General features: G+C 47.8%; 1 protein-coding gene across 1 annotated transcript in view; it reads left to right on the top strand.

Moving 5' to 3' along the window:
* Nucleotides 1–15,957, top strand: part of NOC2L (NOC2 like nucleolar associated transcriptional repressor) — an 81,003-nt gene that overhangs the window by 19,609 nt on the left and 45,437 nt on the right. The window contains exons 10-14 of the mRNA XM_087701788.1: nt 1,510–1,698; nt 3,898–4,037; nt 7,589–7,700; nt 13,191–13,304; nt 14,936–15,037. Of these exons, the coding sequence (XP_087557914.1) occupies nt 1,510–1,698; nt 3,898–4,037; nt 7,589–7,700; nt 13,191–13,304; nt 14,936–15,037 (657 nt within the window). The remainder of the gene's footprint in view (nt 1–1,509; nt 1,699–3,897; nt 4,038–7,588; nt 7,701–13,190; nt 13,305–14,935; nt 15,038–15,957) is intronic.

Genomic DNA, 15,957 nt, shown 5'->3' with positions numbered 1-15,957 from the left:
GCAGTCTTCCAATATCTCAGGGGCTGCCACAAAGAAGAGGGAGTCAAACTATTCTCCAAGGCACCTGAGGGCAGGACAAGAAGCAATGGGTGGAAACTAATCAAGGAGAGAAGCAATGTAGAACTGAGGAGAAATTTCCTGACAGTCAGAACAATTAATCAGTGGAACAACTTGCCTCCAGAAGTTGTGAATGCTCCAACACTGGGAGTTTTTAAGAAGATGTTGGATAGCCATTTGTCTGAAGTGGTGGAGAGTTTCCTAGGTAGGGGGTTGGACTAGAAGACCTCCAAGGTCCCTTCCAACTATCCTATTTCTATTCCTATTCTATATTCCCTATTCTATTCCTATTCTATTCTATATTCCCTATTCTATTCCATTCAATTCCATTCCTATTCCTATTCCCTATTCTATTCTATATTCCCTATTCTATTTCATTCCATCCCTATTCCTATTCCTATTCCCTATTCTATTCCTATTCTATTCTATATTCTCTATTCTATTCTGTTCTTATTCCTATTCTATTCTTTATTCCCTATTCTATTTCATTCCATCCCTATTCCTATTCCCTATTCTATTCCTATTCTATTCTATATTCTCTATTCTATTCTGTTCTTATTCCTATTCTATTCTTTATTCCCTATTCCATTCCATCCCTATTCCTATTCCCTATTCTATTCCTATTCTATTCTATTCTATTCTATATTCTCTATTCTATTCTGTTCTTATTCCTATTCTATTCTATATTCTCTATTCTATTCCATTCCATTTCTATTCCCTATTCTATTCTATTCTATTCTATTTTCCCTATTCTATTCCATTCAGTTCCATCCCTATTCCTATTCCCTATTCTATTCCTATTCTATTCTATATTCCCTATTCTATTCCTATTCCTATTCTATTCTATATTCCCTATTCTATTTCATCCCATCCCTATTCTTATTCCCTATTCTATTCCTATTCTATTCTATATTCTATATTCTCTATTCTATTCTGTTCTTATTCCTATTCTATTCTTTATTCCCTATTCCATTCCATTCCATCCCTATTCCTATTCCCTATTCTATTCCTATTCTATTCTATTCTATTCTATATTCTCTATTCTATTCTGTTCTTATTCCTATTCTATTCTATATTCTCTATTCTATTCCATTCCATTTCTATTCCCTATTCTATTCTATTCTATTCTATTTTCCCTATTCTATTCCATTCAGTTCCATCCCTATTCCTATTTCCTATTCTATTCCTATTCTATTCTATATTCCCTATTCTATTCCTATTCCTATTCTATTCTATATTCCCTATTCTATTTCATTCCATCCCTATTCTTATTCCCTATTCTATTCCTATTCTAATCTATTCTATTCTATAGGTCTATCGATCTGTGGTTTCGTTCAGCCAGTTTCTACTTGGATAAGACCATGTATGAATTCAGTTTCTGTAGCGGCCAACTCAAAACAAACCATCGTATGGGTCACCCTAATTCTCTGCTTCCCTTCTTGTTCCCATTAGCAAATGTACATTTCCTACGTCAAGAATTCAAGATTCACCTCCCCTAACGCCCTCCCTCTCATCAACTTCATGCAACGGACTCTAGTCGAGATGTATGCCCTGGATCCCTCTGTGTCCTACCAACAGGCCTTCATATACATCCGTCAGCTGGCCATCCACCTGCGTGGGGCTATGACCATCAAGAAGAAGGTGGGTTCTTTATCATATGTGGTGGCCATGTACAAAAATCCGGATAAATTTGGGGCCAGATAAAGAGATGTTAGACCAACACCAGAACTATTCCCATTAGGGATAATAAAAGAAAAGAAAAAAGTAACGGAGTGACGTATTTAATGCTGCATGGGATAACCGCAGCAAGATTGGGCCCATTTTAGCAAAAAAGGTTTTTTGCTCATTTGGGGGGGGGGCACCCCGCACGAGCACTCTACAAGCCTCCTAAAGGCTATTCATTCCCCCTTTTAAAAAAAAAAAATCCAAAAAGGCCCATTTTCGCAAAAAACTCCGAACTTTCGCGTCTTATACTCCGAAAAATACAGTATGTATTTATCCAGCTCCAATTTTACCATCCTCAAAATGTTCTGCTCCGACTCCTTTTCCTCATTTCCAACCATTGACACATTTTGTTCCAAATTTCGTAATATTCTGCCTCGTCTCTATTTTGGATTTCTAGTGTCAGTCTGTCCATTTCTGCACAGATCAAAATTTTCTCTTCTTCGGTGGGGGGAAAAATCTCTGTTTTTTTCCAATTTTGTGCATATAACATTTTTGTCAAAAAAAAAAAAGTGCATGCATAGCCTTTAGGAGCCTTGCAGAGTAGTGGACTCACCACAGTTAGATGAAGTGCTAGTAACGGGACTTACTAGGACTTGGTCGGGTTTTTAATTTGGACGGGTTTTAATTTGGTATTTGAGTCTGGGTAGAAGGTGAAAACGAAATAGACTTTTAAGATTTTCTTACATCAGTGGTGAATTTTAGGCACAGATTATGAGCGTTTCCCTCACCTTGTTGTTACTTGCAAAGTCGTGTCTGACCCATCGCGACCCCATGGACAACGTTCCTCCAGGCCTTCCTGTCCTCTACCATCTTCCGGAGTCCATTTAAGCTCACGCCGACTGCTTCGGTGATTCCATCCAGCCACCTTCTGCTCTTGCCCTCCATCGTTCCCAGCATGAGGCTCTTCTCCAGGGAGTCCTTCTTCCTTCTCATTAGTTGTCCAAAGTCTTTGAATTTCCTCTTCAGGATCTGGCCTTCTAAAGGGCAGTCAGGGTTGATCTCCTCTAGGACTGACCGGTTGGATCGTCTGGCAGTCCAAGGGACTCAATGCAGGAGTCTTCTTCTCCAGCACCAGAGCTCAAAGGCCTCCATTCTTTGGCGCTCAGCCTTCCTTATGGTCCAACCTTCACAGCCATCCATTGCAACTGGGAAAACCATCGCCGTGACTATACACACTTTCGTTGGCAGGGTAATGTCCCTGCTTTTTAGCAGGCTGCTTAAGATAGATCACCTATAAGATCTGAAATAAAAATCCAACCAGGAAAAAAATGATGCCATCAATTAGTAGAGGGGGAGAAAAGGGACAATTTAGGTATCTTAAGATTCACAGTTATGTATTTCTGCTCCTTTTTAACTTGATTGTAAATTTTAAAATAAGATCCCCAGTTGCTGATGCGTGGTGTTGGCTGGATTTATCCAACTTGTGGGTTTACAAAACCTTGTTTCCATGTCATGTACACCAAACTTTCCATTCTTCTGGTTGTGCGGCTGAATTCACACAACCTCTTAATCCGCAGTTCCATCCTTTTCAGTCACGCTGGTTGTGTGGCTGAATTCACACAACCCCTCCAAGCATGAGCCGAGGTGGCACAGTGGTTAAATGCAGCACTGCAGGCTACTTCAGCTGACTGCAGTTCTGCAGTTCGGCTGTTCAAATCTCACCGGCTCAGGGTTGACTCAGCCTTCCATCCTTCCGAGGTGGGTAAAATGAGGACCCGGATTGTTGTTGGGGGCAACATGCTGACTCTGTAAACCGCTTAGAGAGGGCTGAAAGCCCTATGAAGCGGTATATAAGTCTAACTGCTACTGCTATTGCTAAGCTGTACAATCTCGGTGTTTAAATAACCATTTTGCAGTCCGTGTATTCTAGGGTCGATGGTAATTCATCTTCGACTCAATATTTTTAATCGTATTCTTCATCCAGAAAGAGTTAGTGTGCGGTTTGCAGCTCACTTTAAAGGGAAAAAAAAAATAATAATTTTGTAATCTAAAAAGCCGCAGCACGAAGGGAAAACAGAGGCATCTATTCACAATTCTGAACAGCTTTGGTTCTTACAGCGTGCTTCATTAATTTATCAGCGTTACTTCCTGCTTCTCTCTTTTTTTTAATAATAGGAAAACTATCAGTCGGTTTACAACTGGCAATATGTCCATTGCTTATATTTGTGGTGCCGGGCTTTGAGTACGATGCATCCAAGTGACATCATGCAACCTCTGATCTACCCTTTGACCCAAGTCATCATTGGCTGCATTAAGTAAGTAGCTACACAACCCTTAACCCTTTGGGGTCTGCAGAAATTCTCAGTCGCGGTGGTCCCAAAGTTGCTTTTTCAGGAGGCATCTGGACTTGCAAGCATAATTTACTTGTAAGCAAAGCCCTGTGTATGTTAGACGAAAATTTTAATGTACAGATTTTAGGGAAGCGTGTGCCAAAACTTTAGTTTGCGCGATTTAAAAAAAAACAACCTCAATTTTGCTGAGTCAAATTTGATAGATTTGCAAAACTGAGGAACCGAGGAAAAATAATACAGGACAGGTTGATGAAGTTTAACTGAGAAATGGAAGCAGTCCAAATAGAACGGTGGTTTGTAATAGCTTGGAAGGAGTATGCGTTATTTGTGCATTGCTAATAGTGTAAGGGGGAACGTGGTGGCGCAGTGGCTAAGACTCTGAGATTGTCGATCAGAAAGGTTGGCGGTTTGTTGGTTCGAATCCCTAGCGCCGCGTAACGGAGGGAGCTCCCGTGACTTGTCCCAGCTTCTGCCAACCTAGCAGTTCAAAAGCAGGTAAAAAATGCAAGTAGAAAAATAGGCACCATCTTTTTGGTGGGAAGGGAACAGCGTTCCGTGCGACTTCGGGAGTTGAGTCATGCCGGCCACATGACCACGGAGACGTCTTCGGACAGCGCTGGCTCTTTCGGCTTTGAAACGGAGATGAGCACTGCCCCCTAGAGTCAGGAACGACTAAGCACATACGTGCGAGGGGAAGCTTCACTTTTTAGTTGAGTGACGGAGTCTTAATTTATCCCTACTGATGCTTTAGGGGGGGAAAACCCCCCAAACCGTGAACTGTAATTCTGCCTTCTTTCTGGTTTATTTTAAATTCATTCAAACTTCCCTTTTCTTTTTAATAACATTTTTAAATTTTTTTATTCTCTTACCATTTTAAGTATACATTCACCTAATTCTTTTACATTTGTCATTCTTATACATTTGTTGTTTCATTTAATAGGTTATAATATACAGTTTGGGTTGCTTTATTTACCATCCCATTGTAACACCACCTTATTTTCCCTTTCTTTTCTCCCTCCCTTCTCTACTTCCTTCCTTCCTCTTCTCCTTCCCCCTTCCTTCCTCCTTTCCCTTTCTCCTACGCCTACTCTTCCCCTTCCTACCCTCTCTCCTTCTCTTTCTCTCCCATCCTCCTCTCCTTGCCTCTTTCTTAATAATTCATTCAAACTTCCGTAGGTTAATCCCCAGTTGGTTTAATTTCCATTTGAACAAAAAACAGGGGGGGGAAAAAACCTGTTCTTCCTTTATCCAGAAGATGGTGCTAGTCCCTAGTGAACTGAACCAGAGCAGCTGAAGAACCTGAAATGTGGGGGAACCAAGGGAATTGGGGAGGTTTTGACAGAAGGGAAAACGGAGCTGCCATCTGCGGCCAGCTTCCTTGCTCCAGGCTGCGTCCGGGGTAGAATTTTAAATGTGGTTCAACACAATAGCTAGGATAACTAACAGCGTCAAGCTTGCAGACTAGGTTTCCTTTGTAGTTTTTCCAAAACATGCCGGGGGGTGGGTGGGGGGGCACAAGGGTGGGTGGGCTGACTATTGTGAATCCCTCTTGTCTTGGCAGAGGTGAAGGGGAGGGGGCCAGCCTGCGCGGTGGTGAAGAGTCCTTAGCCTATAATTGGGGGAGGAAGGAAAGCCTGGGTTGGCTTGAATTTCTGAAGGCAAAGTTACCAACACAATCTTAGTTTTTAGCTTTTCTATTCGCTTTTTCTAATTTGAATTGTTTTCCAAGTACCGTATTTTTCAGAGTATAAGACGCACCAAGATTTTGAAGAGGTAAATTGGGGGGGGGAGGAGTTTTTGCACGCTGCAGACCTCCCCAAAACAGCCCGTTTTTTTTGCAAAAACGAGCTCGTTTTTCACAAAAAGGCCATGAATAGCCTTTAGGATGCTTGTAGAGTACTCCTGGGGGGGATAGGGGGGCAAAAAACGGCCCGTTTTTCATGAAAACGGGCCCATTTTTTTGACAAAAAAAGAGCATCCATAGCCTTTAGGAGGCTTGTAGAGTGCTCCTGGGGCTGGTGGGGGAACAAAATTGAGCAAAAAACAGCCCATTTTTTGCTCATTTCTGCCCTCCCAGCACCCAGGAGCAATTTGTAAGCCTCCTAAAGGCTATGCACGACCATTTTTGCAAAGGGGGCGGGGTTTCAGGAGGCAAAAAATGCTGTATTTAGTGTATAAGACGGACCCAGATTTTCACCCTTTTTTTGGGGGGGGGGGAAAGGTGCGTCTTATACTCTGAAAAATACGGTACTTTAAAAACCATTTTATTTATCATATTTTTTGGAGTATAACACGCATCTTTCCCCCACAAAAAAGTGGGTGAAAATCTGAGTGCGTCTTATACACTGAATACAGCTTTTTTGGCCCACCGAAACCCTGCCCCCTTCGCAAAAATGGATGTGCAGAGGGTTTGGGAGGCCTGCAAAGTGCTCCCGGGGGCTGGGGAGGGAAAAATGGGCCATTTTTTGCTCGTTTTTGCCCCTTCAGCCAACAGGAGCACTCTACAAGCCTCCCAAAGTCTATGCATGCCCCTTTTTTTGCTCATTTTTAACTCCCCCCCCCCCAAGCCCTCCTAGGAACACTTTGCAGGCCAAGAGCCAAGGTGGCGCAGTGGTTAAATGCAGCACTGCAGGCTACTGCTAGATCAGCAGGTCAGCGGTTCAAATCTCACCGGCTCAGGGTTGACTCAGCCTTCCATCCTTCCGAGGTGGGTAAAATGAGGACCCAGATTGTTGGGGGCAATATGCTGACTCTCTGTAAACCGCTTAGAGAGGCCTGAAAGGCCTATGAAGCGGTATATAAGTCTACTGCTATTGCTATTGCTCTCAATCTTTCTGCATGCCCTGTTTTTCACAATAAATGAAGTGTGCAGAGGGTTTGGGAGTCTTGCAAAGTGCCAAACCCCCACCCTTTTTTTAAAAAAAAAAACACCTCTTCAAAAATCTTGGTGCGTCTTATACTCTGAAAAATACGGTGCATATTTTAAGTCTCCCAAAATCCAGTGTCTCACTGAGATGGGCAGCGTAGAAGTTTAAGAAATAAAAATAGAAAATTGCAAACACGGGTATTCGTACAGGCCCAACTGAGCACAAATGAGACAGTGGTTAATTGAGCTTTCCCATGCCCCTATTTTATGACCTTTTTCCGCCACGGTTGTTAAGTGGATCACTGCTGTTGTTAATTGACTTTGCCGCCAAAGGGGGATGGGACTCCCCCCCCCCCCGGGGCACCGCAACCGTCATAGGTACATGCCAGTTGCCAAATGGGAGAATTTTGATTACGTGACCACGAGGCTACAGTGGTTATAAGGGTGAAAAATGGCCTGTTTTTCATGCCAGAACCCAAACGTTCCTCACTTAGCCACAGAAATTCTGGGCTCCGTTGCAGTCATAAGTCGAGGACTTATTTGTATACTTGTGTCATATCCCCCCCCCCTTTAAAATTGCATACTTAGTCCAGTTTTTTGGGCTGCCCGTGGTTTTCACACCCTCTTTGTTTATTAACCCCTTTGGCAGGCTGGTGCCCACAGCTCGTTTCTACCCTCTGCGCATGCACTGTGTCCGGGTGCTGACCCTGCTGTCGGAGAGCACGGAGACCTTCATCCCTGTCCTGCCATTCATTCTGGAGGTGAGTGTCAGTCAAAAGAAGAGTGTTTCTCTCTCCCCCCAACCCCCAATTGTACACTTGCAGAACAGAAGTACCATATTTTTCAGACTATAAGACGCACCATAATTTTGAAGAGGTAAATTTTAAAAAAGAATGTTTTTGCACTCTGTAGGCTTCCCAAGCCCTCTGCACGCCACGTTTTTTGAAAGAAAAAAAAAGGGGGGGGCATGCAGAGCTTTGAGAGGCTTGTAGAGTGCTCCTTGGGGGGGGGCAAAAAGGAGTAAAAACTGCCCTTCCCAGCCCCCAGGATCACTTTGCAAGTCTCTCTCTCCCCCACTCCTCCTCTCTGTCCCTCCCTCTCTCCGTCTCTTCCCCCCTCTCTCTGTCTCTCTCTCCATCCCCTCCTCTCCCTCCCTCTCTCTCTCTGTCCCTTTCTCCCTCTCCCTCCCTCTCTCCCTCTCCTCTATCCCTCCCATTCCCCTCCCTGCCTCTCTCTCCCTCCCCCTCTCTCGCTCCCCCTCTCTCTGTCCCTCCCCCTCTCTCGCTCCCCCCTCTGTCTCTCCCTCTCTCTGTCTCTCCCTCCTTCTCTGTCACTCTCCATCCCCCTTTCTCTCCCTCCCTCCCTCCCTCTCCCTCTTTGTGTCTCACTCACTCTCTCCCTCCCTCTCTCTACCTCATTCTCTGTCCCTCCCTCCATTCCTCCTCTCCCTCCCTCTCTCCCCTCCCTCTCTATCTCCCTCCCATTCTCTCTCCCCTCCTTCCATCCCCTCTCTCTGTCTCTCTCCCTCCCTCTCTTCCTCCCTCTCTATCTGTCTCCCTCCTCCGCTCTCACCCTCCCTCCGTCTCCACCCTCTCTCCCCCTCCCACTCTCCCCCTTCCACTCTCTCCTCTCCCACCACCCCTCTCTCTGTCTCTCCCTCCCTCTTTGTCTGTCCCTCCCTCCCTCTCTCTGTCTCTCCCTCTCTCTATCCCTCCCTTCCTCTCTGTCCTTCCCTCGCTCTCTCTCTCTGTGGCAGATGGTGCAATCGTTGGGAGTGGGTGTGTTTGTGTGTGTGTGTTTTTTGGGGGACTTAACCAAGCCGCCTTGGTTCATTGCTAATTGCCAGGAAGCGGGGGGGGGGGGAGACCGTTGTGGGTTTTTCCGCCCCCCCCCCCCCCCTTCAAATGTTGCCGCAAATGTGTGTTTGTTGCCCACATCCTTTTCGCTTCCTGCGTCCCCGGGACTCCTTGTGGCTTCTGCACAGCTGCCCCCCCCCCTTCCTCTCTGCTGAGGGTGTGTGTGTTTCACACCACCCTGCTTCCCTCTCTCTGCTTGTGTGGGTCTTTGTGTGCAGAAAGCAGCCTTCCCCTCGAGGCCAAACGTTCCGGCGGTTTGCGGTTTGCGCTGGGTTGGCCTCTCTGCCCTCCGTCACATCCGATGTTGGGGGTGGGGGGCAGCGCCTCCCCCCACTCTCCTAGGTGGGAGCGGGAAGGAAATGTGGCTGGCTGAGCTTGGACCGCCTTTGGGAAGAAACACCAAGGGTGCACACACAAACGCACAACCTGAGTTGCTGCAAAGAGGAAAATCCCTGTTTTTTCTTTTGCATTCCTTAATTCAGTGTCGCCTGCTTGCCTGGAAAACTTCTTCCTTCTTTCCACACAAAATTCTTCCCAAATCTTGCAAAACCTTAATCCATTTTGCCCGCCCCTCTTCCTCCCTCACCCCCACCCCCGGAATCAAGGTGAAAATAGGAAAATAAAGCTTTAACTCTCAGCCTCCCACCCCCCCTCCTGTAAAACAGCCTCAGGAAGAGAGGGGGGGATGGGAAGTGATTGCCCCTCCCCCGACTTCTAAAAAAAACCAAAAGAGACCCTCACCCTGCCTCAAGACCCCTCCTTAGGTCTGCTATTATCATGCTGCCTCCTTTTGCATAGATGCAGCCAAAGGATCGGCCATCAGATGGGAGTTTTCTCCGCATTCAAATCCATCGAATAATAGAGTTGGAAGGGACCTTGGAGGTCTTCTAGTCCAACCCCTTGCTCAAGCAGGAAACCCTGTTCCGTTCCAGACAAACGGCTGTCCAGTCTCTTCTTAACACCCCCCCCTCCCAGTGATGGTGGAAAGCTGTTCCACTGGTTAATTGTCTCCATTATCAGGAAGTTTCTGCTGTAACTCGCCAGTGACCAGGGGAGCTGGAAGCAGATTCGGACAGTGCGGAGGTTGGGGAGGAAGATGGGCCAGTCCTGGAGTCTGGGGAAGGCTCTGATGAGGGCTCTGTGTCAGAGGCAGAGAGGGGGCCAGGGCCGTCTGACAGTTATCAGTTGCCTTCAGAGTCAGAAATCAGTGAGGCAGAAGAACAGCTGGAGCCTGTTCCCAATGTGAGTTGCCAGACAAAGGGAGCAGCTAAAGAACAAGGGTTGACTTGGGAGTAAGGCGACCGGTGGACGGTGAATGGCCCCTCCCAGAGGGAATAAAAGAGGAGCAAAAGGGAAGTGGAGTTTGCAGGAGACCATTAGTTCGCTTCATTGGTTCGTGATTCTCTGAGACTCCTTGCCAAGTTCTGCAGATATCAGCCTGGCAGCTCTCCAAGCCAGATAAGGTCTGTGACCATAAATCCTCCCTCGAAAGACTTTGCTGGATGCGAATAAGCAGAATCCACAGTTAGTTAATAAAAGGGTTTTTTGTCGGGACCAGGAGTCTGCTTCTCCTTAGTTCCAGCTTCTCTCCTTGGTTAGTTTCCATCTTTGCTTCTTCTGCCTTCGGGTGCTTTGGAAAATAGGCGGAACACCCCCCCCCCTCCTCTTCCTTGTGGCAGGCCCTCAAATATTGGAAGGCTGCCCTCATGTCACGGATTTCCCCTATTCCGAATTTGCAAAAACCTTCGGCGGTTCTTCTCATCCAGAGCAACTGAAAGGCAACCCCTCCCTTCTCTGTAATTCCCTCCCGCTTGCCTTCCTCCCCGCCCCCCCCCCCGCTCCTCGCTTTGTCACCGCCACGATGACAGCTCGGGCGTCCTGTGAGGTCCCTCGGAGTGCCGATATTCCCCAAGCTGCTGTCACTGGAAATGAGCAGGAAATCGGTGATGTGCCTTGACAGTTTATGCTTCTCTTGGCACACTGGAGCGGGCGCCTCAACCCCCTTCCCCCCCCCGCCGCCGCCTCCCCACGGCATCGCCGCTCTGCACTCTGGCAAAGACTGAGCTGCGTGAATAGAGAGAGAGAGAGAGAGAGACGAAGAAGGGGGCAGGAAAGCACGTTTGCCCAATGGAGTGGGGGATATAATGATCGTTCGCCTTTTTATTTTTAATATCTCGATGGTGGTGGTGGGGGGAACAGCCTTGTGCTGCTGTTGGGGGGGGGGGCAGAACTGGCCTTTGGATTAGAATTTGGGGCGGGGGCCATGGAGAAGCATTAAGAGCAATAGAAAGAGCTCTTAGACTTATATACCAGTTTACAATCAGCCTCTTGCCCCCCCCCCCAACAATCTGGGTCCTTGTTTTACCCACCTTGGAAGGATAGAAGGCTGAGTCGACCTTGAGCCATTTGGTCAGGATCGAACTGCTGGCAGTGGGCAGAGTTAGCCTGCAATACTATATTCTAACTGGAGGGAGGGAGAGAGGGAAGGAAAGAAGGGAAAATAGCAATAGCCTCTTGCCCCAACAATCTGGGTCCTCGTTTTACCCACCTCGGAAGGACAGAAGACTGAGTCAACCTGGAGCCACTCGGTCAGGATCGAACTGCTGGCAGTGGGCAGAGTCAGCCTGCAATACCCTATTCTAACTGGAGGGAGGGAAGGAAGGAAGGAAGGAAGGAAAAATAGCAATAGCCTCTTGCCCCCAACAATCTGGATCCTCGATTTACCCACCTCGGAAGGACAGAAGGCTGAGTGGACCTTGAGCCACTCGGTCAGGATCGAACTGCTGGCAGTGGGCAGAGTCAGCCTGCAATACTGTATTCTAACTGGAGGGCGGGAGAGAGGGAAGGAAGGAAGGAAGGAAAAATAGCAATAGCCTCTTGCCCCCAACAATCTGGATCCTTGATTTACCCACCATTTGCACCACTCAGGTGACTGAGGACACAGACAACATCCAAGGGCCTCAACAACCCTCTAAAAAGGATGCAAATGACCAGCGGTCTGCAAGGAATATCAATCCTTCCATTCCCCACCATCCAGTCAGAGCTGAAGAAGCTCCTTGGATGAGAAGTGAAACCTCTTCAAAAGGAAAACAAGAACGTCCAGTTGCACCTTTGGGACAATCCAAGAGAGAATTATTTTAAACAAAACAACCTACCGTATTTTTTGGAGTATAAGATGCACTGTAATATAAGACGCACCAAGGTTTTGAAGAGGCAAATTGAAAAAAAAGTAGGTAGGTAGATAGAGGGATAGAGAGGGAGAGAAATACAGTAAGTAGGTAGGGAGAGAGAGAGAGAGTAGGTAGGTAGGTAGGTAGATAAAGGGAGAGAGAGAGAGAGAAATATATATAGATAGAGAAATACAGTAGGTAGGTAGGGAGAAAGTGTGTAGGTAAATAGATAGAGGGATAGAGAGAGAAAGAGAGAAATACAGTAGGTAGGTAGGGAGAGAGGGAGAGTAGGTAAGTAGGGAGATGTTTCCAGGTGTATTTATCCATGTGCTGGAGAAGGAAATCGCAAGGTGGCACAGTGGTTAAATGCAGCACTGCAGGCTACTGCTAGATCAGCAGGTCAGCGGTTCAAATCTCACCGGCTCAGGGTTGACTCAGCCTTCCATCCTTCCGAGGTGGGTAAAATGAGGACCCAGATTGTTGGGGGCAATATGCTGACTCTCTGTAAACCGCTTAGAGAGGCCTGAAAGGCCTATGAAGCGGTATATAAGTCTACTGCTATTGCTATTGCTGACAATCTGCAGCACCTAAGACTTTGTTTCTGCTGGCACAGCACTTGATCAATGCAATTCTCATCAATCAGTTAAAGAACTTTCCAAAAGGAAAAAAAAAAGTTTTTGCACTCTGCAAACCTCCCCAAAACAGCCCGTTTGTTTTCATGAAAACGACCCGTTTTTTTTTTTAAAAAAAGGCATGAATAGCCTGGGGTGTGTGTGTTGCAGAATGTTCCGGGGGGGGGGGACGATCCATTTTTCACAAAAACGGTCCCATGGAGGCTTATAGGGTGGTGCGGTGGGGGGGGGCAGAACCAGCCCATTTTTTGCTCATTTCTGCCCTCCCCCAACCCCCAGGAGCACTCTGAAAGCCTCCTAAAGGCTATGCACGGCCATTTTGGTGAAGGGTGCGGGCAGGCAAAAAAATGTTGTATTCGGTGTATAAGACGCACCCAGATTTTCAGCCTCTTTTTTGAGGAAAATAGGTGCGTCTTATACTCTGAAAAATGTGGTATATCAAATTCACTTCTGCAGGCTGGAGGCAACAAAGTGGGGCCGTGTAAAACAGCCAGCCCGGCCTTGCCAAAAATCCCAAATTTGCTCGCTGTTATCTTCCACACCTTCTGTTCCTTGGGGGCTCGGCTGACTTTTGGCTTTTCGTCTCTCCGCAGATTTTCCAACAGGTCGATTTCAACAAGAAACCGGGGCGAATGAGTGCCAAGCCTATTAACTTTGCCGTCATCTTGAAGCTCTCCAACGCCAACCTGCAGGAGAAGGCCTTCCGGGTAAGCCGCGGGACGGCAAAGTGGGCAGCTTTTTTTTTTTTTTAATAGATGAAGAAGGCAGGGGCTGCCCAAACTTGGCAACTTTTAAGGCTGGGGGACGTCAAGGATTCCTCGGGACTTTTGAAAGCCAACCTGCTACTTAAGAAAGGTGCAACTACAGCAGTGATAGCTGTTTTTTTTTTTTTTGTCGTTGCGTGCCGAAAGTGCCTGCGTGACCACGCAACCACGCCCATAATGCAATGCACCTGTGATTGCCCCCGCCCCTCCTGCGCATACGCATGTGACAACCCAGCACTCCCCTGCCCCCCAGACAAGCGTGTATGACACCCTCCCCCGCCCCCCATCCCTTTTTGGGTCTAGTAGGCCTCACTGCAGCTTCCTGGGAGCAAAAACGGGCTGCAGGGAGGCCACACTGCAGAGATACCCGTCCTCCGTTTTTGGGCCTAGTAGGCCTCCCTGCAGTCTGCTGAGAGCAAAAACGGGCTGCAGGGAGGCTGTGGTGACCTCCCCCTCCCCCCCGTTTTGCGCCTAGTAGGCCTCCCTGCAGCCTCCTAGTAGCAAAAATGGGCAGCGGGGAAACCGCGTTGCACCCCCCCCCTCAGTCCCCATTTTGGGCCTAGTAGGCTCCCCGCGACCTCCTAGGAGCAAAAATAGGCAGCGGGGAAGCCGTTCTGCCCCCCCCCCCCCTTCAGTCCCCAATTTTGGGCCTAGTAGGCCTCCCTGCAGCCTCCTAGGAGCAAAAATAGGCAGCGGGAAGCTGCGCTGAACCCCCCACCTCAGTCCCCCGTTTTTGGCCTAGTAGGCCTCCCCGCGACCTCCTAGGAGCAAAAATGGGCAGCGGAGAAGCCGCGCTGCACCCCCCCCCCTCAGCCCCCAATTTTGGGCCTAGTAGGCCTCCCTGCAGCCTCCTAGGAGCAAAATGGGTTGCCTCGACCCCCCACGCATGTGCAGCGGCGACACGAAAATATCACAGAACAGAACTGCAAAATTGAGTTTAAATCAATGTTTTTCAGCGTTAATGTTGAAAACTTTAATCAATGTTTTTAAAGGCTACGTTAAAGCAGCCGGCTGAGGAATTCTGGGAGTTGAAGTCCACAAGTCTTAAAAGTTGCTAAGATTGGGGGGCTCCTGTTTTTAAGGGAAGTAACATCGCATCGCTTCTTTTCGCAAAACAGTACAGGTAGCCCTGGAATTTTACGACTACAGTTAGGCCCAAAGTTCTGTGGCTCAACAAGGCAGTTGTTAAGTGAGCTTTGACTCACTCTACAACCTTTCCTGCCACCGTCGCTAAGTGAATCACTACAGTTGTTTCAGTTAGTGACATGGTTATTAAGTGGATCTGGAGCCCCACCTTGGCTTTGCTCATGAAAAGTTTGCAAAAGGGGATCGCGGTTCATGACAGCTGCAACTGGCAGTTTTTTGGGCTGTTTTCGGGGCATTTTCAAGCAGTTTTTGGGTCGTTTTCATGCCGTTCTCCCGCAACACCAGCTGGCTGGCACACGTGCCCACAGAGAGGGCTCTGCATGCCACAGGTTTGCCATCACAGTTATAGTTGCACCTTCCTTAGGTGGAAAGTTAGCCTTTTCAAATTTTAATATATATTTTTTTCTTCTCTTCCCTTCCCTTCCCAGGATGGCCTCCTGGAACAGCTGTATGACCTGACTTTAGAATATCTCCACAGCCAGTCCCACACCATTGGATTCCCAGAACTGGCTTTGCCGGCTGTCCTTCAGGTAATGGAGTTTGTGTGGCTAAAATAAGCAGGAATTTTCTTTCTTTTTTTTCTTTTTGCCAAGCATCCTCAGGTTTTTTTTTAGGTTTGACAGCCTAAAGCAGCAGTGACTTCCGGTTTGTCCGGGAGGCTCCGGAGGTTAAAAATCGGCCCTACGGACAAACCGAAAGTCACCATTCCCGTAGGTGCGTTTTTTGCCTTCCGAAGCCTTCAGGGAAGCTCCTGAGGCATCTGGCTTGGTGGGGGGACTATTTTGGCCCTCCCCAGGCTCCTAGAAAGCCTATGGAGCGTGGGGAGGATGAGGCGTCCGGGGGTGGTGGTGTCGCGCGCATAGGATTATGGGTATGGCACATCTGCGCACAACCCCCTCTGTGCCTGCCCCCCGCTTTTGGCACGGGAGCCAAAAAAAGGTTCGCCATCACTGATGTAGATGTCCTACTTGGGCAGGGCGGTTGGACTAGATGGCCTCCAAGGTCCCTTCCCGCTCATCTATCGATCTGTCATCTCTGTAATTGAGGAAGCCTTGATGCTCTCAAAACCTGGTCATTGGCTTGCAGGCATCTCCTTACCCTACATCAGGGCCCTTCTGCACAATAGGGGCCGAGTTTAGCTAAATAATCGAAAAGGGGATAGAAAAACACACTTGCACACACACCCCAAGCCAGTGACGGCTAACCTTTTTGTCATCGCATGTGTGTACGACACACACCGCTTGCTCATGTACGCCTAACACACGGACACACACACCCAGTTTTGGGCCTTTGCAATGCTAGGGAATTTGAAGGCTCTCTGATTTCCACCCTGTTGCAAATGTTATTTTCTTCACAGCCGGGGGTGTGTGTGTCTCTCCCTCCCTTGGTTCAGCCCCACCTGCTTTCCTAGCCTCTGGGTGGGCTCTCCCCCCCCCCCAGCTCCCCGGTC

Source organism: Thamnophis sirtalis, unplaced genomic scaffold (assembly GCF_051295495.1).
Source record: "Thamnophis sirtalis isolate CommonGarterSnake01/CBP01778 unplaced genomic scaffold, rThaSir2_p1.2 scaffold_15, whole genome shotgun sequence".
Taxonomy (NCBI): domain Eukaryota; kingdom Metazoa; phylum Chordata; class Lepidosauria; order Squamata; family Natricidae; genus Thamnophis; species Thamnophis sirtalis.
This window is presented reverse-complemented; position numbering and strand designations above follow the sequence as displayed.